The sequence below is a fragment of the Dasypus novemcinctus genome, chromosome 24 (genome assembly GCF_030445035.2).
Source record: "Dasypus novemcinctus isolate mDasNov1 chromosome 24, mDasNov1.1.hap2, whole genome shotgun sequence".
Taxonomy (NCBI): Eukaryota; Metazoa; Chordata; class Mammalia; order Cingulata; family Dasypodidae; genus Dasypus; species Dasypus novemcinctus.
In genome coordinates this window covers 45903985-45924556 of record NC_080696.1, presented here as the reverse complement: position 1 = coordinate 45924556, position 20572 = coordinate 45903985, and the positions used below count along the sequence as shown (strand labels likewise).

At 46.0% G+C, this 20572-nt stretch overlaps 1 protein-coding gene across 2 annotated transcripts in view; it reads left to right on the top strand.

Moving 5' to 3' along the window:
* PTPRT (protein tyrosine phosphatase receptor type T) overlaps positions 1-20572 on the top strand; it is a 1175887-nt gene that overhangs the window by 839658 nt on the left and 315657 nt on the right. For both annotated transcript variants that reach the window (XM_058287117.2, XM_071211722.1), the window contains exons 10-11: positions 14255-14456; positions 15758-15860. In XM_058287117.2, the coding sequence (XP_058143100.2) occupies positions 14255-14456; positions 15758-15860 (305 nt within the window). The remainder of the gene's footprint in view (positions 1-14254; positions 14457-15757; positions 15861-20572) is intronic.

Below are 20572 nucleotides of genomic sequence, written 5' to 3'. Positions count from 1 at the left end.
ATGACTTACAGTGGCTCCTTGTTCACTCAGATTAGAAGCCAAAGTCTTACAGGATTCTACATGGCCCCCACGATCCTATGTTACCCCTCTGTCCTCATCTCTCACTCTTCCGCCCTTTGCTCACTGGGCTGCAGCCACACTGGCCTCTTTGCTGTGCCTCAAATAAAACAGGCACGAGCACAATCCAGGACCTTTGCTCAAGCTGTTCTTTCTGCCTGGAAAGTTCTTCTCTTAGACATCCACTTAGCCAACCCCTCTACCTCTGTAAAGTCCTTGCTTAAATTTCATTTTCTCCATGAGTCCTGCCCAGCCTCTTGCATGGTGCAACCTGCATCACACCCCTCCAGAACTGGTGTATCCCTTACCTTGCCCTGTTGTTTATTTTGCTTTTTTTCTACAGCACTTACCATCTGCTAAGTGATTTATTGCATTTACGATTATTGTCTCCCCTCTCCTCACCTTCCCCCCAACTCAAAGGTAAACTCTTGAAGGACAGGGATCTTTATCAGTTTGTTCATTGACATATTTCACATGCTAGAACTAATGGCTCATTCATATTGCTTCTCAATAGATGTTTGTTGTATCAGGTTGAATGAGTCCATGGTTTCCTCCAAATACCCTCAAGGCCACTCTCTGATGTCTTCAATTCAGGTCTGAGTGACTACTTGATCCCTGCTAGGTCCTAGGCATTTCCAAGGCTCTCATACACCTGGTCACATTTCAACTTCACAACAAACCTTTTTTCTAGATGATGAAACAGAATCTTTGTGGAGGTGACCCAGCTGCTGAGCATCATAACTGAAAACCAGCCCCGCAAGCCCAAGATCAAGCCCACGCTGTTATATCATTCATAATCTGAAAGTTCTTCCTTTTGTCCTACTTGGGTCTTTACAGATACAATTCAAAACAACTTTCTATTCTGAACCCCTTTCAGATAAAAGGTGGGAAGGAGTTATAGTTAGAAAGAAATAGAAGTTAAGAATCCATGAAGTACACTTTACTATGAGGCAAAAAAAAAAAAGAAAGAAAGAAAGAAAGAGGCATTTTCCTTTGCAGTTTGCCGTTTGACTTTTCCCTACAGTGAGTGCCTGGTGAGGCCAGAGCAGGCAGCCTGGCTGCTCACTACCTGGGTTTCATTCTCCGCCACACGCTTAGGACACGAGGTCTGTAGCCTTTGCAATAAGCCCCATGCAAATGTGCCAGTTGGTCAGTGGAATGACTGCAGTAGCTGAGATTCTGACTCCAGGGCCCATCTTCCTTGAGGACTGCCCACAAGAGTAAGATAGGCTGAGGTCCCTGTCTCCAAAGACATTCTGGATAATTCCTGTATGAGCCTTGGCTTTGCCTCTAGGGCACATGCTTCTCTGGTGGGACAGAAGGAAGAACTGGACAGAGACGGCAGTGGCCAGGGGGAAGAGGTAGGCTGGGAATGGAGGCATGTGCAAGAATCTCTGAGGACCTGGGGCATCAGATTTGTATATTTATCCACAGAGTGTGTGGACTTTTATAAAGGGGAGAATACCACTTTAGCCATAGTTAGAAACCTCCCAATTCTGGGATAGAGTGGGAGGACTTGAAACGGTCGTCTCTGCAGAGGTGACAAGCCTGGGCACCACCCCTCTGCCAAGGGGCACCTACTCAGGGGGTGGGGTGGCCTGGCCTGGGTGTCTGGAGGCCAGTGCTGGTGCTGCAACATCAATTAGATGTCCAAGAGGGAAGGGAGGGCACGGAAGCGGAGGTCTCTGAGGTCCATGCCATCCTGGGCTAAGCTGCGTCTAGGCTGAAGGACAGGGCACTAGTTTTCCCTGGGGCAGCTTTGGGAAGTCCCCCGGGGCAGGAGAGAGGACAGGGGCAAATAGCGCATACGCCCGGACAGCTGCCCGCAGGCAGTGCCCCTGTAGATGTTGCAGGAAAAATGTTGGAAACAGCAATTCTCCTGAGTTCTCAAAACTACTAGATGCTTTCCCACAAAAACTGCCTCATCCTGTCCACTCAGGAATCTTCCTCCTGTAGCTAAGAACCTGAGGCTCAGGGAAGTTATTGTTGCTTCCACCAGACATTCTTATCGGGGGTGATATCGCCCCCCAGAGGTGAAAATTGGTTTTTGGTGGGCGACGGTGGAGAAAATCTTACTCTATTTTTGAAGCACAGTAATGCATATGGAACACAACAGCTATATTTTATGGAATGAAAATTTCATGGGGGGAAGGCAATTAGGGAGAAAATGTCTAAATATGCACTTTAGGAAGTGGTAATGAAACTAATAAAAAGGTTGAGCAGTGCAGGTCTAGCCCGCTCCATCCAGTCACCAGGTCCACATGGCTGCTGAGCCCTGGACGCGTGGACAGCCCAAACCAAGGCGCAGAGGCGGTGTAAAAATACATGCCAGATTTCAAACTTACTATGGAAAACAGAATCCCATGTATCTCGTTACTAATTTTATGTTGGTTACATCTTGAAATAATAACATGGAGGATATACTGAGTTAAAATATATTCTTAAAGTTAATTTTGCCATTGTTTCCTTTAACTTTTTAAACTGTGACTCTGAGAAAATAAGAAACCACAGATGTCGCTCACATTCTGCTTCTCAGGGCAGCCTGCTCGCTCCCTGCCTGTGCTTTTCCTTACCTCAACTGCCGCCTCAGAAAAGACCCAGTTACTGGTAGTCTCAGGCAGCCCCTCAGCCCTTGCCAGTCGGTTTCCTCCTGGCCTGCTCTCCGAGGAGGACCCTGCAGAGGGGGAAGCACAGCTCTCTCCAGCTGTGAGGAGGGACCCAGCTGTGAGCCTGGGGGCACCGGACAATGGGAGGGCGTAGGCTCCCTTCATAAGAAATGGCAATGACTTACATAGCAATGCCACCTGCAGTGTCTGCTACTGGGGAAATACCACGGGGCCAAGGTGAGAAATACCACAGGGACCAACAGGCAAGTGTGAGAGAATAAACTGTCATTTCAACCGAGAAGGGAGAAAAACAAAAGCCTTCATGCCTTGCGGCAAGGAGGAGATATAACAAAAAACAAACAAAAACAAACTTTCACACAAAAACTTTTCATTATCAATAGGGGCTTAATAAAAATCTTACAGCCGCTGCTCTGCGGGATCGAACTGATGCTCAGAGCTCCAACATACCCACCATTTCATTTCTTTCCTAATGCCTAATTTGGGGGGAGAAAATCGATTCTATTTTAATTTCATGAAAAAAAATGCCGAACGAAAGGAAAGTGCGCAAGCGGGAAACTTTAGCCTTCAGTTCCCTGCTGAGCCAGAATGTGTGATTATGTGATCAGTGGCTTTCTCCTCAGAAGGGCCTCTTCAATCTGCCCCTGTCTTTCCCTCTCATCAGGAGGTAGGGAAGTTCCAGGCTGGAAGGAGAAGCTTTCTGGGGTGCTTGGGAAACGCAGTCCAGCAGCAGGTCCCCTCCTCTCCCACACCTCCAAATTGACTTCCACCCCCCACCGCACTGGACTTTGGCCGCCATTTACCCAGCGCTAACCAGGACCTCCCCCTGCCCCTAAGAACTCAGGTCACGTCCTCTCATTGCAGCTGCTCTTTTGACAAGCGGTCCCCAGATCCCCACCGGTCCCCTTCCTTCTGAGTGGTGCCCGGCAGAGCAGACAGCCCGGCCTCCCAGCACTGGAAAGCAAGACTGCGCACTCTCAATGGTGGGAGCAGAGCAGAGGTTGCCAGGTGGGCTCTAGTGTCCCACTGCCTGGATCCAAGCCTCTCTGCCTCCTGCTTATCCTCCCTAAGCCTCGGTTTTCTTATCTGTAAGGTGGGGATTATAATGGTGCACACTTCATAAACCTGTATGATGAAATGAGTAGTGCATATAAAGCGCTTTAGCATGGCACTTGGAAAACAGTGAGTGGCAATAAACGTTCACTCGTACTGTGATTTTTATTGAAATGAATTGCTACAAGAAAGGTGGAGTGCAAGTTCAATGCTTTAGCTTCGAAACTTGAAGTTCCATAATTCCAGCATGGCCAATCAGTGTGATTTAACACACTTTTTTTTTTCTTTTTTCACCTTTAAGGTAATATTAGACTTATGGCTAAGTTGCAAAATTAATTCAAAGTGCCCATATACTCAGCACCCATCCTCCCCTAATATTAGTATTTATATAACCATAGTACAATTATTGGAACTCAGAAATTAACACAGATATAATGCTATCAAGTCATCTACTTACCTTGTTTGAATTTCACTTGCTTTAACATCCCATTAACATCCCATAACATTCTTTTCCTGACCCAGGGTCTAATCCAGGATCCCACATTACATTTAGTCACCATTACTCCTTGGTATCCTCCAATCTGGGACAGCTCCTCTATCTTCATTTGTCTTTTATGGCCTTGGTACTTATTTTTGAAGAGTATCAATCAACTATTCTGTAGACCAATATTAGTTTGGGTTTGTCTGATACTTTCTTGTGATTAGCTCAAGTATTTTGGCAAAAGTAGTGCACAAGTGATATGACTTTCTCGGAGCCTCATCCCAGGAGGCACGTGATGTTGACATGTCTCATTACTGGTGATATTAATTTTAATGACTTGGTTAAGAAGGTAGCGTGCATTTTTTGAGCACCTACTATAGTTCATTTTTTTTGGATACAAAAGAATATGAAATGTTATCCATGCTCTCAAAAAATTCTTGTCTAGTGAACAAATGGTGTTCATTACTATTGTGAAATGAGCCACCCCACAACTATTTCATTATACTCACAGATTCTGTGGATCAGGAATTTGAAAGGGCACAGCAGGGCTGGCTTGCTTCAGCTCCATAATATCCATTTGAGAAGACTCAAATGGCTGGGGGTGACTGGACACCTAAGAACTAGAATCCTCTGGAGGCTTCCTTACTGACATGCCTGGTACCTGGAAAAGTATGGCTCAAATAATGGACTCAGGTGGGGCTGCCAAACAGCACCTCCACCTATGGCCTCTCCAAATCGTCTGTGCTTCCTCACATCATGGCCATCTTGGTCAGTCTCCTTACACAGTGGCTCAGGTTGCAGACGTAGGAGTCCCAGTGGACAAGATGTAAGCCATGCACATTACTTCTGTCACATTCCAGAGGTCAGGGCAGTTGTAAGACCACCTAGATTCAAGAGGAGAGGTATAACCTCCATCTCTTGATGGGAGGAGATGCTCTACGAACCACTGAAAATGGGGAAAACAGTGAAGGGATTTTCTACTTACACACATTTGGAAACTCAGGTCCAAGAGGACAAGAACTTTGCCAACTGGGCCTCATTAATTAATAAATATACAATTATTGAGTGCCAACTCTGGGCCAGATAGGCATGGACCCACTGCCAGAGATGCTCGCCAACTCTCTCCTGGGAGAAGGTAGACCCAGACAGACCCACTGGAAACCCCATGATCTGCCAGCTGCAGTCACTCACAGCCCACGCTCCCATTAGCCACTGGTCACACGAGGAAATGCACAGCAGGCCTAGGGCAAGGTGGCAGGGTGGGTTGGAAAATGCTAGACTTTGGTGTCAGAGCAGCTTCATTTCAAATCCCAGCTGCACCACATTCAGGCTTTGTTACATTTCCATTTTGAATCCTCATTTATTCAGTAAATCTTATTGACTCCAATCAGTGCCAGGCTAGGCCCTTGGCAGATAGAGTGATAAATAAACGGAATTTAGGCCTTGCCCTCCATAAGGAATCTCCCCAGGGCGCTTCTGCCAGAAAGGCCGTTGGCTTGGCTGCAAAATTCCATGGAGCTGGCTCATGGGATTACTCAACTTCTCTCACATCCCATGCCCAATGCCAACCAGAGAGGATTTGGTCATGCAACTTAGCAACGTAACCAGGCTAAACTTAGCAGAATGGAAATCAGCCGAGTATGAAGTTGGAAGACAAGCAGCTTATGTTTAGAAAATCAAGAAATAATGCAATGCAGACTAAAAGCAATTGGGGATATCAGGAGAAAGACTCATTAAGTAAGAAGGTTTCTCTGAAAATAACACAATCATAGCACCCAGGACACCCTGGCATGAGATTAAATGCTGAAAGGAGGTTTAAGTGTCATATTATTAGGCTGCAAGATGACAGTTTAGAAAGAAAGAGCTTACAGCCATCAGAGTTGATGGTGGCCCTGTTATGGGACTCTCAAGGCATCCTTTGAAATTAAGAGCAGGTTGAAAGAGTGAAATTGTCAGAATATCCCTCCCTTGTGGGGCAGGCAAGAGAGAGGAGGAGATTGGGAACAGCTCAGTGGTTAAGGATTTGAGGGTGCTGAGATGCTGGTAGAGGGAGCATCTATTGACAGGGACACAGCCATAAGTCTGTCTGGTTGCTGAGCAGTGGGTGAGTTAGAGAAGAGAGTGGGGCACGAGGTGAGCACTCGATAAATGTTAGTTCTCGATATTATCACCCACCAACCATCCATGCAGTTTCTGTGCTGGGTGGTGAATTCTGAGGGCTCTGGCCAACTGTATTCTGAGCTTGCTTTCTCCTAGTGTTTGATCCCAGAGCCACCAGGAAACCAGCTGAAGTCAGAGAACAGGGTATTGATTAGAAATCTAAAAAGCCATGTTGGGCAAACTGATTTCCCCTCTGCAATGTCTTTTTGATCAGTGGTGAACAAGGAAGTTGACATACCAAACTCCCTGCAGGGTGGCATCATGCTCAGCAGTGATGGCATCCTCCCCTGTGCTGTCACCCTGACACAGCAAGCCAAGCTCAGGGGCGCGGCCCCTGACCCAGAGAAGTCTCCCAGACTGTCCAGCGGCTTTGCTGCTCCATCTGGTTTTCAGCAGAGCACCTTGGCTGGTGAGGTGACAAGATATGTCCTTGTCACTCGACAATTCAGAAGTGGAGGATCTGGGTTCCAAAACGGGTTCTGCAGCACTAAGATCACACAGTCTTCCCTGCCCGGCTTTCAGCAGCACCAGCACAAGCAGGTCTCTCCCAATGCTTTCCAGCTTTGGAAGGCTCAGCCACCTTCAGGCCTGGTCCACGTGCTGGCCTTGTCTTATTCCTTCATTTCTAGGGACTTCTTCCTTCTCCAGCCAGGACTCCACAGCTCTCCATCCCCTTGGCTCCTGGTCTAAACCAGGCCTTCTGTGTCACTTGCCAGACCCTCCCAAAGGGGCTGGGTACCGTTCTTCCAGTCAGCCCCCTCCCTGTCTGCATGTTAGAGCATGTGCTTCTCCAAATCCTGCAGAGGTGAGAATCAACTGGAGAACCTGTAAAAGTGCAGATTCCCGGGCTCCACCCCAAGACCTTGTGACCCGTGAGGAGAAGATGGGCCCACAAATCTGCATTTCTACCAGGCTCCCAGTGCTGCTGAAGCTGCCTTGTCTGTGAACCATAATTTAGTAACCCTGTTCTAAACACAGGTGTGACCCTGACTCTTTATCAACAGCTATCATCCCTTCAATGGTTCTGTATTACCCGTAGGATGAAAGTTAAGCCCTTGATAAGCCACATAAAGGCTCCCATGATCTGAACCCAGAGCAGGTCTGCGACATATTGTTACATGGTTGTGCACTGCACAAAGACACACCACCCAGGAGATAAAATCCTCTAAACTCAGGGCTGTGTCTGCCAGGAGGAATGTGAGTAGGCACTAAGAAAGGCATATCTTTTTCTTCTCACAAAGGCAGCCTCAGCTCAGTGCCGTACACGGGTGAGGGGCAGCTGAGGGAGCACTGCATCTGCCTAGAGAGGCACCTTTTTCTAATTTGCGCCCATTTCCATAGGCCAGCAGTGGTCCTGCCCCAGATCATCTCCCAGCCTCCTCTGCCATCACTCTCTTCCTTACCTCCCACCCCTCTCCCACTCCTTTGCCCGGGGTACACCATCACGCCCTATGGGAAGGCTTCCTGGTCCTGGAGATTTATCAGTTTCTTCAGATGCTCCTGAGAGCTGAAGACCACCGGCCTAGCAGATGCTCCCTCATCTTCTCTGGAAGGCTGTCCCCACTCTCTGGCAGACAAGTTATTCCCAGATCTGTGTTCCCTGTAATAGCCATCAGTGCCTGTGCTTGTCCCCAAAGGCAGGAACTGTGTCTGCTCCTTTGTGCAGCCCTAGCTCCCAGCCTAGAGCCTAGCAAGGAGTGGGTGTGCTGTGAGCAGCTGCTGATCTGGATGACTAGAGTTCAAGAGAAGCATCAGCGGTAGCTGTCCTGCACCCTGTCCCTGCCTCAACCATGTTAGAAACACCAGGTGCATCAGCACACAGGTCTGCCTGCATCGTTTTTCTGTTGTGACTATAGCCCTCAACCCTGTAGGCAAAAAAGGCCGCCGTGACCACAGAGGCACTGGATGTGCATTGCAGACATCTGTGCATTCACACTCCTCTTCAGAAGGAATGTGTGTTCACGCTTTATTTTTAAATTGTCAGGAAACCAAAGAACCAATACCGTGCTTCCTAACCTCAAGTAATTACCCTGAGCTCATCTCCATTTGGATTGTTTGCTTCTGAAGCCTTCATGATGGCAAAGTCCATGCCTGCAACTTTCATATTTGATTGAAAAAAAAGGGGGAAATGTTTTAACCACTTGTTTTGAACTTAAAAAGAAAGGGATTTAACCCTTTAATCAATGACTTGACCACATTGGTGTATTTTACCAATGACGTTGTTAAACTCTAGTGTGTGGAGACCTCCAGAAAATGGCCGGGAAGCCATTGGAAACAAGTCAGGAGCACACAGGATGGGAAGCCTAGGGTGCTGGCCCCCCAAAGGGTTTAGGATGATGGCACAGTAGCAAGAGGAGAGCCTGCTAAGCTATAGAGGTTGCTTCTGGAGAGCCACACTGTGGGCGGCAAGGCTTACTTACCCCAGCTTGCACTGTCACCACCAGCAGCTGCTGCTCTTATGGGTTTCCTCAATTAGGGGTCATCTCTTTGAATAACATTCTGGTCCTGCCAGAACACCCCCATTTTAGAATTCACTTCTTAAAGTTCTCTCCCATGTCATGGCACTTGCAATCACACAGCAATGGGGTGAGGAGATAATGGTGAAGCTGAGGCAGCAGAGAGGTTTTCATGAGTGGTGGGTCACCACCTCTCTGTCCAACATGCTGCCCTGAGAGCACTCTAGCTCACACTTTCCCGGGGAAAACCTCTCTTAGCCTCAGTTTCCTCAGCTGTGGAGTGAAAATACCCATTAAGAACCCATAACATGGGAAGCAGACGTGGCTCAACTGATAGAGCATCCATCTACCATATGGAGGGTCTAGGGTTCAATCCCCGGGGCCTCCTGACCCATGTGGTGAGCTGGCCCACGAGCAGTGCTGCCACACACAAGGAGTGCCGAACCATGCAGGGGCGCCCCCACATAGGGGTGCCCCATGCACAAGGAGTGTGCCCCTCGAGGAGAGCTGCCCCGCGTGAGAAAAGCACAACCTGCCCAGGAGTGGAGCTGCACAGATGGAGAGCTGACGCAACAAAACGAGACTCAGATTCCCAGTGCCGCATGATAGTGCAAGCAGATGCAGAAGAACACACAGCAAATGGACAGAGAGAGCAGACAGCAGGGGAAAGGGGAGAAATAAATAAATTAAATTAATCTTAAAAAAAAAAAAAAAGAACCCATAACATTTTTTCAAGGATTAAGTGGGATTATCAGTTTTCTGTGAGGCCCACCTCAAGGTAGAGCTCCAAGACAGAGCTGTGGTCCTGAGTGCATCTTCCATTCATTTGGCCCTTTTCTCATCCATAGTTTGTCCCCCATCTTTCCTTAACCCCCATGCACGAGCTGACGCTCAGGACAAGAACACTGCCTGTGTGCTACCCGAAAAAGGAAGTGATGCACTTCCATACCCAGCCCAATGCCTGGCCCAGTATCGGCGCAGGTACGGTCAAGAAGCAAACAGCCTTCTTGACAAAGCCCTGGGAGGGAAATCAATTCCCTCTCCTCCCTGCCTCTCTTGCGTCCTCCCCTTCAGCCCAGAGTGGAGGCGCTGCCTGTTCCTCCCAAGAATGTCCCCTTATCCACTGTAGCTGGAACCTTTGTGCAAGAGTCATCACAGACGCCCTGGAGCCTTACTCTTAAACAAAATGGCGTCTTTCAGGGGAGAAGAAGCTGGGGATCACTCTGTGACGTAAATTAAACAGAAATTGTTATCAACATTACTATTTTACCCTTGAAGAGCCCAACGCTCAGAGAGGTTAAGCAAATTGCTCAAGCCCCACAGCTCGTTTGATCATTCATTTATATACAATACACAACTCTGTGCAAGGGGATGAAATATTAAACAGAAGCAGATAAAAAGATTTGCCCTCTTTAAGCCTTGGAGTTTAAAGTCTAATACAGGAGTTGGCAAACTTTTTCTATAAAAAGCCAGAGAGTAAATATTTTAGGCTGTGCAGGCCATAGGTTCTCCATCACAACTTCTCAACTCTGCTGTTATAGTACAAAAATAGTCATAGATAAATATGCAAATGAATGACTGTGGCTGTGTTCCAATAAAACTTAGCTTACAAAAATAGAAGGTGGGCAGGTTTGGCTCAGAGGGTATACTTTGCTGACCCTGGGGCCAGTAGAAAAAAAGAAACACAGTAATGAAATAATTGCATGGTTAAATGTAAAATCAGTGGTGCAAAGGAGAGGTATGTGATTCTGGAAACAAAATAAGAGAATCTGGGCATCAGAGAAATTGTTCATGTAAAGTGCCATTTTAACTAAGGTCTAAAAATGAGGAGTAGTTAACTAGGTAAAAAGGAAAGCATGGGAAGGGGAAAAAAGTGTTCTTAAGCTGGCAGAATAGGTGGTACAAAGGCCCCGTGGCAAGAGGGACCATGGCTCTTTCCAGCTACTGAAATAAGCTTCAGGATCCAAGAGGGACAATGGGAGGGGCCAAAGAGGTCAGCGGATGCCAGCTTATGCAGTGTCCCTTAGGCCTAGATAAGGATTTGCTCTTAATTCCAAGAACTATGGGAAACATTGTCCTTCTGCTTCTAAGTAAAGGAGTGATCCAGTTGTACTTTGGGTAGGAAGTTCTCACTCCAGCTTCTGTTTGGGGATCCCATCAAAAGAAGCCAGAGGAGAAGGGGGATGCCCATGAGCCCTATAAAACCCTGGAGCTCAACGCTGATATGCAGCTCCATGCTCTGTCCCCCACAAACTCTTTATTTTTTGTTTACTATTCTAACAGTCTTCTCTTTCCCCTACTTCCAAACGAAGCTTCATTTTGCATTATGCGCTTTATGGTCACAACTTTATCCCATTCCATTTTTCTCACTTTCCTTCTTCCCCTCCCCATCCTGATCCCCTACTAACTTCATAAAACTTGCAAGTTAAATTTTTCAAAGACTGTTTCTGACAAAGCAGTGGGAATTAGATTTGGTGAAGCCCTTCATAAAAAATTGAAGGCATGCTATATTAACATACGTTGATTTATTCATAGTGTTTCATTACAAGTAAGTGAGGATCCTGTAATACCAGGAAAGGTTAGGAGAGCAGGGGAGCACAGTATATTATATTGACAGCTCAGTGGAAATGGACTCGTTTTTGGATTGGATTTGGAATGCAGGAAAGGAATTTGCTAGTAAATAAGGCATGAGTTTTACCTCCCAGGGTCTGTATATCAATATAGTTGCCACCCACTCAGGTCACTGGACTCAGATGGAATTTCAAGGAATGCACGAATGCATCTCCTCCACTGGGGTGGGGGTTTATTTCCTGGGACAGAGCTCTCTGGACATCTCCCTTCTCCTAACACTGGGGAGCCTGGAATCCTGATGGCACAGGGAAAGCTCCACTCGCCCCCATTTACCCACCACTCTCCAAGCACACTGAACCTTCTTTATCTATCCCAAACTTCTCTCATCTAGGCCCTTGTCCCTCTGCCTAGGACACCATTCCCCTCACTCTGTAACCATCCTTCAGTTATCCCCTAAGCTTCCTCCCATCCAACTCCAACTGGGGCTTTTCAGAAGGAGACCCCGAGACAAGAGTTCAAATTCAAGCAGATTGTTCGAGACGTTTAGGAAACATGGGGAAGAGAAAGGAAAGTAGACAGTCATGTAGGTACATCTTCAAGCCTTTGGAAACAAGTGGAGCTGCATCCCCCAGGGAAACTGGGAAGAAGTGTGGGACGTACTGCAGGGGTATCATGTAGGAAGGGAATTTAGGCACCCACTCCCATCAGCCCCCGCTTGAGGGCTGCAGGGCTGTGAGTGTTAAATACCCAGCACTTCCTGCCAAGCACCCATGGAAAAAGGCTTCAGGCAGAGAGAAGCGGTAGCTCGCAGGCCTTGCCCCTGAGAACGGTGGTGGGGGTGGGGTGACCAGAAGGAAAGCAGTGGACAGGCACACTGGTGCAACTTAAAGCTGGTGGCCAGGGCCCTACAGGAGGACATGTATCCTCAGACTCTTCCTGCAAAAGGCTTAAATCCATTATCTCGGCAGGGTTTCTCCTCTTGGGCTCATTCTGCTCCCAACAACATCTGGCTTTTCTCCTCTGGCAACAGGAAAGTTACCTCTGCCTGTGAATCAATCACTGCACTGCCACTGCTAAAAAGAGAGAGATCACCTCTTTCCACAGAACTTCCGGTGCTATTGCCAGAAACAGCAAATTGCTTATTTTAATGTGTTTCTGAAATAAAGTTGATGCATTCTCTTTCTGCTTGGGTTTGGCTGACTGTCAATTGTGGGGCATTCTTGATGCAACATAAAGTGAATGGTAGCTGTGTATGCAGTTGGCTAACCTCTTTTTAGGGCAGATGCCTCTGAAGCACAGGGCCTGGCTTGTGTTCATCTCAGGCCACATTTTGGGCTGGGCCTGGAATATAAGGGTACCCAGGAAAACTTGTGAGTGAGTGAGTAAGTGAATGAATGAACAGATTCTCCAGTTAATGAAAGGTGTCTCTAGGTCAGGCAGTCGGGCATCAGATAAAGAAGATTGAATCACCAGAGAACACATGATCTTCAGCTATACATGACAGGCTGGATGAATCTTACAAACATAATGTGGATCAAAAGGACCCAAACACACAAGAGTATATACAGCATGATTCCATAGGAATAAAGACCAAAACCAGGCAAAACTAGTCTATGATGTCAGAAGTCAAGACACAGTTTGTGCTTGCTGGGAGCGGGAGGTAGGGACTAAGGGTGCACGAGGGGAAAGTCTGGGGTCTGCTAATGTTCCACTTCTTGATTTGGGGACTGATTACAAAGTTGTGCCCAATTTGTGAAAATGTATTGAGTTGCATACTTTTCTGTGTCTATATTATAATTTAATAGAACATTTTTAGTGAAACAAGATAGTTTTTTTTTAAAGTCCCGTGTTCACTACTTAACTGTATAATTTAGACGTGGTAGGTAAAGTGTGGTCCTCGGCAAACCAGTGCCAGTCTGCCTATTGTTTGTTACTGTTCACAGCAAGCACAGAAATGGAGAGTGAGCACTTAGAGACTTTTATAGTAATTTAGTATTGCTGTGACACCCAGGGCGTGATTGGCAGATACCTCTCATCACAGTATGGTTATTGCCATATCTACATGATGAGCCCTAAGTGATGTGATCTTTATATTATTATCTGACTGCAGTGGATTACAAAAACCAAACCTGGGTCTTTACCAGAGATAGGTTGAAAAGTGCTGACTCACAGCAAGTTGCTTGCAGTTCAACCTCAGTTTCTTCATCAGTAAATGGGAATAACTATGCCCGCAAGGGTTCGGGGAAGACAAATGAGATAATGTATGAGAAGGAAAGTACTCTCATGCCACGGAATATGGGATGCATGACCTTAACGTCCTTCCAGGTAATTCTGATCATGTGCCACCCTCTGACATGCTCTGCAGCTAACCGTCCAATATGATGGGCACTTGCCACACAGGACATCTGCACTTTTGAACTATGGCTTGTCCAAATCGAGATGTGCTGCAAGAGTGAAATATATGGTGGACTTCAAAGACTTAATATAAATAAAAGAATGTAAAATATCTCCTTGCTTTCTTTATATTGATTACATAGTAATATTTTGGATGCATTAGGTTCAACAAAATATATTATTAACATTGACTTCCCATTCTATGTTTACTCTTTTTTAATGTGACTACCAGAAATTTTCAGTTACAGATGTGGCATGCATTCTATTTCTGTTGGACAGTGCTGCCTCTGAGTGTCTGCAGGGGGATCTAGGGGGCTTGGAGAATCTGTTCTGTGGCCTGTAACTGGCAGCTCAGCAAAACATGCTGCTGGAGCTCAAAGGCCTTCTCCTTCTCTGCCCGCGCTGCTCCTCCAAGTGAGCGAGGCACTCATGGGTGTGTTTGCTGGCCCATTGTGCAGATCAACTACAAGGCTGTTGGCTCGCTGGACCCGAGTGCCGACCTCTCCAGCCAGAGGGGGAAAGTGTTCAAGCTCCGGAATGAAACCCACCACCTCTTTGTGGGTCTCTATCCAGGGACCACCTACTCCTTCACCATCAAGGCCAGCACAGCGAAGGGCTTCGGGCCCCCTGTCACCACTCGGATCGCCACCAAGATTTCAGGTATCTCTCTTAGAAAGGGAAAAGGCAGAGAGACTTTTTTCCCCCCATTCCTCATTTTTTTGGGGTTGGAAAGGGGCCAAACCAACTGTCACAGTGTGTCATGGGAGCAATTGGGATGCACAGTCCCTACAGTGTTACCATTGTAGCTACAGGAAGAAGATATAATCTGTGACATGCCTAAAGAGTAAAAGATATATTCATTAGAGAGTGATCCGCCAAATACTTTACCACAAGGTGGTAACAAGTACTACCTTTTTGCATACAAATTGGTTTATAAAAATGTGACTTACTTTCAGGACTATTCCTTTTGGCAGTGCAGGACACAGCACAGGTTCTCATGAAAGGTCTGATAAATGAACGAATAGAGGACAGTTCAGAGCCCTGCAGTCTGAGATTGCAACCTTCCTGCACCAGTTGGCCCCTCCACCACTAGACAACACAGGAGCAGAATCAGCTCTAAATGTTTCTTACAATTTCCATGTCTCAAAATTGGGACAAATGTACAAGTCTTGTCTGCAGAGATGCATAGTTTGCATAGACACAAACCCATAGTGTTTCTGAGGCTTAATGTTTTCACTTATCCTTATACCATAAGCCACTGCCATGTGGCTACATTGCCTTCTCCATAATGTTCTGTCAAGTGTATGGACAGTAATTTAATTAAACATTCCTCTGTGGTTGAATATATTGGGTGCCTCCATGTTTTTATAAAATAACACTTTAATAAAAATGTTATGGAATTAGTTTGGATTATAACTTTAGGATTCAATTCCACAAATTGAAATACTGAGTTAAAAGGGACATGGGCTTTAGTAATGCTTAATATAAATGGCTAAATTACCTTCCAAAAGGATTAAATTTAGTCAGTCTCTTATCAGTTGGGTATGACAGAGGGGGGTCTCCTAAAAAAAATGCCCCCACACAGTAGAGGGGAGCTAGTTCATCACTCCTATAATTGGCATTTTAAATATGTTTATCAAGGTTGACTGTTTTCACATGTCTGTTAAGTAATTACATTTCCTGTGTTTGTCTGTTCTGGTGTAAGAACTCTTTGAGTCCTGGCCACATCATGACCACCCTGCCCCTGACCCCACTGCACCTTGGAGGAACCCACAGCCAGGCTGGAAGGCAGAGCCTCTTGCTGAATAGCCTGGGAGGCTGTGTGATTCTCATCCAACACCTTTTCCAAACTTCCTCCTTCTCGTCATCCTTAGTGTCTTTAAGAATGGCACCCAGGGGAGGTGGTGAGCAGGGTTTGGGATGAATACCAACCTCACCTCCTCTCTCTGTTCCCTGCCCAGCCCCATCGATGCCTGAGTACGATACCGACACCCCATTGAATGAAACAGACACGACCATCACGGTGATGCTGAAGCCTGCTCAGTCCCGGGGAGCCCCTGTCAGGTGAGGAGGGGTTCTGGACTTGAGGTTTGCAGGTTTCCTTCTCTGCACCTACATGTCTCCAGCTGAGCCATGCCACAGGCAAGGCCCCTGGACAAGACCGGCCAGGAGCAAGGCTTCTGGGGGCGTTGAGGGTCAGCTGCCCCAAGCCAAGTTAAAAGGGCCCCACTGAGCTGGAAGCCTCTTATCCCCAGAGGAAAATGGAAGCTGAAGCTGAGGGAACTTGCTGATGGGGATCTCAGAAGAGCTGGGAGAGAACTTCCTGGAACATACCTTGTAGTAAATAGAACACAACTTGTAGTAAATTAAGATGGTTAAAGTCTAACCATCGTGAATGGTTAAAGTTGCTACAGGTCAAAGCAGGAGTGGTGGAATGAGAATGGGGCCTGGAAACCAGTCTCTTGGCAAGATCACCTTTCCATGTTTGGGTGCCAGTAATAAACAGATAGACTTGCTGAATTTTCAGAATCTGCTCAGTGATCAAAACTGGGACAAGAACTTGGCTCTGGTCCAGTTTGGGAACCTTAAAGTCCTAGAGTCCCACAGCGGCTTACAGTCAAGAACACAAAGCTGAGTGTAACAAGAGGCTGTTGGAGTTCACTGGGCAGCATCTCAGAAGCTAAGCTCACCCAGGGCAGGCAGTGCGCATCTAGGTATCTGGAGAGTGGACATCTCCTATAAACAAGCTACACTTGGCACAAGGGCAGCAGCTCCTAAGATGACTTCAGACTTTGCTCAGAGCTCCAGCAGGCAGGACTACAGTCCCCTTGATGGGAAGCAGAGTATTAGGTGGAAAGCTATCAGATTGGTTCAGATGAGTTCAACAAGCATGGACTGAGTACCTTATGTGCCAAGCATGGGCAGGGAAGGGCACAGAGGTTAAATTCACTCATCCACTCATTCACTTACCCAACAAACATTTACTGAGCAACTACTCTGTGTCAGGCACCATTTAAATGCTTACGTATATGGTAGTGAACTAGCCATGAATAAGTCATGTCCTAAACAATGTCAAACTCCAAATGAGGAGACAGAAACATGAATAGTTACAATACAGTGCAACCTTGTGGAGCTATGCCTAGGTCAATGTGAAAGCTCAGAGGAGGTGATGCTGAGATCTATCTTAAATGATATACAAGATTTTACCGAAGTGGTAAGAGGGCCCAAGATGAAAAATGTTATAGTGGAGAGAAGTAACCTACTGTAATGAGGATAGCCATGAGTTATTAAAAGTTGCTGTAGTCTAAAGGTCAAGGCAGAAGTGGTGGGATGAGAACATGACCATGTATGAGAAGCTCAGACTTGTACCAGAAGCAATGCAGAGCCACTGGTGAGTCACATGCATTGCCACGCACTGGAGGCTGAGAAACCAGCCAGGAAGGAGACTATTGTAATGGTCTCAATGTCTGCTTTCCATCCCAGAGCCAATTTTACCAGCATTTGCAAATTCCAGTATATCTGAAGTCTTTGAAAATGCTCCACCCTGAGCAATGGTCAGATGAGCCTTCAGACCTTGCAACAGGTATGGGTAGTATTTGTGGGACACCTAACCCTGGAGCTTTTGCCTTAGTCTACACATAGGTTGTTCTAGGACCATCCTACTCATGATGAGCCAAAATGGGTGGTGACTCTTGAGGCAAATAAATAGTTATTAAGCTCCTGCTTTTCTTCCCATCACTCTTATGCAGCATAGTTGTTTAATTCTTTCTCTAATTTTGTGAGATATTATTATCCTCATTTTCGGATGAAGGAACTGAGGTTCAGAAATGCCCAAGGGCACCCAGGAAATTAGGAAAGCAAAATTTGAATGCAGGGCCCCCAGGTGTCAAATCATGTGTCCTTTCTTAGCCACAACGACTTACTCTTTACAGTTCTCACCTCTTTTCTTTTTAATTTAATTACCTTTTTATTAAAAAGATACATAGATCACAAAAAAATGTTACATTAAAAAATGTAAGAGGTTCCCATATACCCCACACCCCACCCCACTGCTCCCATATCAACAACCTCTTTCATCATTGTGGCACATTCATTGCATTTGGTGAATACATTTTGGAGCACTGCTCCACTACATGGATTATAGCTTATATCATAGTTTACACTCTCCCCAGTACATTCAGTGGACTATGACAGGATAATGTCCAGCATATGACCCTGCAATATCATTTAGGAAAACTCCAAGTCACGAAAATGCCCCACATCACATCTCTTCTTCCCTCTCTCTGCCTTCAGCAACTAAGCAGCACTAGATGTTTTAAAATCTCGGAAAGCTCCCCAGATGGCCAAAGGGTAGCCCAGAGAAAGGAAGTAGATTGTCCAAGGTGGCACAGCAAGTTAGTAACTCATGCATGATCACATCGCAGATCTGATCCAAAGCCCATGACCTTTATCAGAGTCCCAGCTTTTCCCTTTATTACTGCTATTCTAAAAAACTATCAGCAAAGGGATGTTATCAGACTGGCATTTTGCTGTGTGGCTTCAGGGTGAGTATGGATTCAGTCCAGCTTCCTACAGTCCTCTGGTTGCTGTATGGTGCAAAAGAAAGAATTTGGGGTTTGGGCAGTGACCCTGAGTTCAAATCCTGCTCTTACATTGCTGCCTGACTTGAACAAGATGCTTCATTTCTCTGTGCCTCAATTCTCCTTATCTGGAAAGTATGGACAGTAACTAATTCACAGAGGATGAATAAAATATGGAAGTAGTGGAGCAAAGCAGGTCTGCAGAGAGTTACTTCCTTTGTTTGCTTTGCTTCTAACCTGTGGAACTTTGGAGTTTCTAGTCAAAACTATTTTTGAAAGCTTTCCCACTTCAGAGTCACAATGTTGTCTGCTTCCTTCCTGTTCAAATTTCCAAAGGTGTTTGAGACCTTGATTCTATGGCGGGAGGGAAGTGCTTTGCTCATCCCTTAAGAGCCGCTAACCTCTTTTGGGCACTGACATATTGTTCGGAAAACTGATACTGAATTGTGCTGAGAAATAAGCAATCTAGGGCCTCCCCAGTGTAGGACAAAGCTATTTTTTTTCACAGAAGATCAGAGAACTGTCCTCAGGATGAATCAGACTGTGTCTGTGAACCTGAGAATGCAGTAGAAGACAGCTGAACACAGATGGCAATTATCACCATTTTTTTGTTTATTGGGCAACTATTATCCTCTAAAAATTTAATCCTCACCAATACATGAGCAGTAATATCTCCCTTTTAGGAATGAGGAACATAAGTTCAAGGTCACAGAGCCAGTAAGTGTAAGCATAGAGTCAGGATTCACATCCAGGTCTGCCTGACTCCAGAGACCCAGCACTTTCACCTCCAGCAAAGGGGTCATCTGAGCAGTACAAACCAGTGGGCACAGGAAAGTTTTTACAGTTCCACGAAGGAAATTCACTTACAATTTCACTCTGAGCCTATATACTCTTAGCTTGCACCCCTTTTAACAAGCTTGTGCATCCTATGGCCATGGTAAATTAGGAAGAGAGAGAATGGGATGGAAGTTCCCCAGCAGCAGTGAGAAATGACAGCTGTCAGGGAGCAAAGGAACAGGACAACTCTATGAAACAGACACAGGCACACAAGCCACAAAGAGGTCTACATGTGGCAGCCCTTGCAGCTGTGGGTTTTCATTAGGTGGCCCTGGTTCACCCAAAACAGTGGCCTTAGGTGTCTTCAAGTTAAAAGAGCCTGCTAGTTTCCATTTAATGAGCAAACACTTGTTGTATGCCTGTCACTGTATATAATGCAATCTGTATCCTTACTCTAACAGTGTCCCCACTTGGCAGATAGGGAAATTGACATAAACAGAGGCTGAGTTGACCCAGGTCACCAAGGAAGCAAGTGGTACAGGCAGAATTTTAAACCAGTTTAGTTGACCTGAAGCTGACATGCATTTCACTTTACCATACTACCTCCCTAGGAGAAAGGTGTGTGTAATGTATTTTGGTGACATTTCCATCCAAAAATATTAAAATAAAGAAATGTCACTGCTCAAAGGGCAATGCTTGGTGTCTGGAAGTGTCTGGCTGATTTCCTTCCCAAGGTTCTGGATCACTGAGGGTGAGTAGAACTCTCAGTCTCTGAAATTATTCTCAGACTATTGCTTGGACATTTGCCAAGAAGTAGAAGAGACAAAACAATGCCACCCAGCAAGATTTTCAGGATCAATGCAGTGACGACAATGCCAACATCACAAAAGACTTCAGTTACCTTAACCGTATTTTCCTTGAAGCCTGGGCACTATGATGTCCATATGGGAAGCAGTTGACCTTCACTCAAATGCTGTGTCCCAGGAACTGAGCTAAGCACTGGAGATATATCATTTAACAGACACACTCCTGCCCTCTTGGGGCTTACCATCCAGTAAGTGTAAGTGTGGATGGGGGTAGAGGGGCATTAAGCAAGTAAGCAAGCAAAATAATGAAACTGGTAAAAATACATAAGATAATATGAAATCAGCAGGAGCAGTGGCTACTGATTGACAGAAGGTATAGACTGACTGTTGGAATGAGCAAAACCCAGGAAAGTGGATCAATATAGAGTCCTGTGCATTGGTGGAAGCAGAAAGTACAAGAGCTAAAGATATTTAGTGACCACAGCACTCAAAATCTCACGAAATGATGAGTCAAAGATGAAAGGCATACATAGGAGAGTCTCATTCTACTTTGGCTCAGTCATATCTTACTGTTTATAGTTTCCTTTCTTTCATTGTATCATTTGATCCTCAC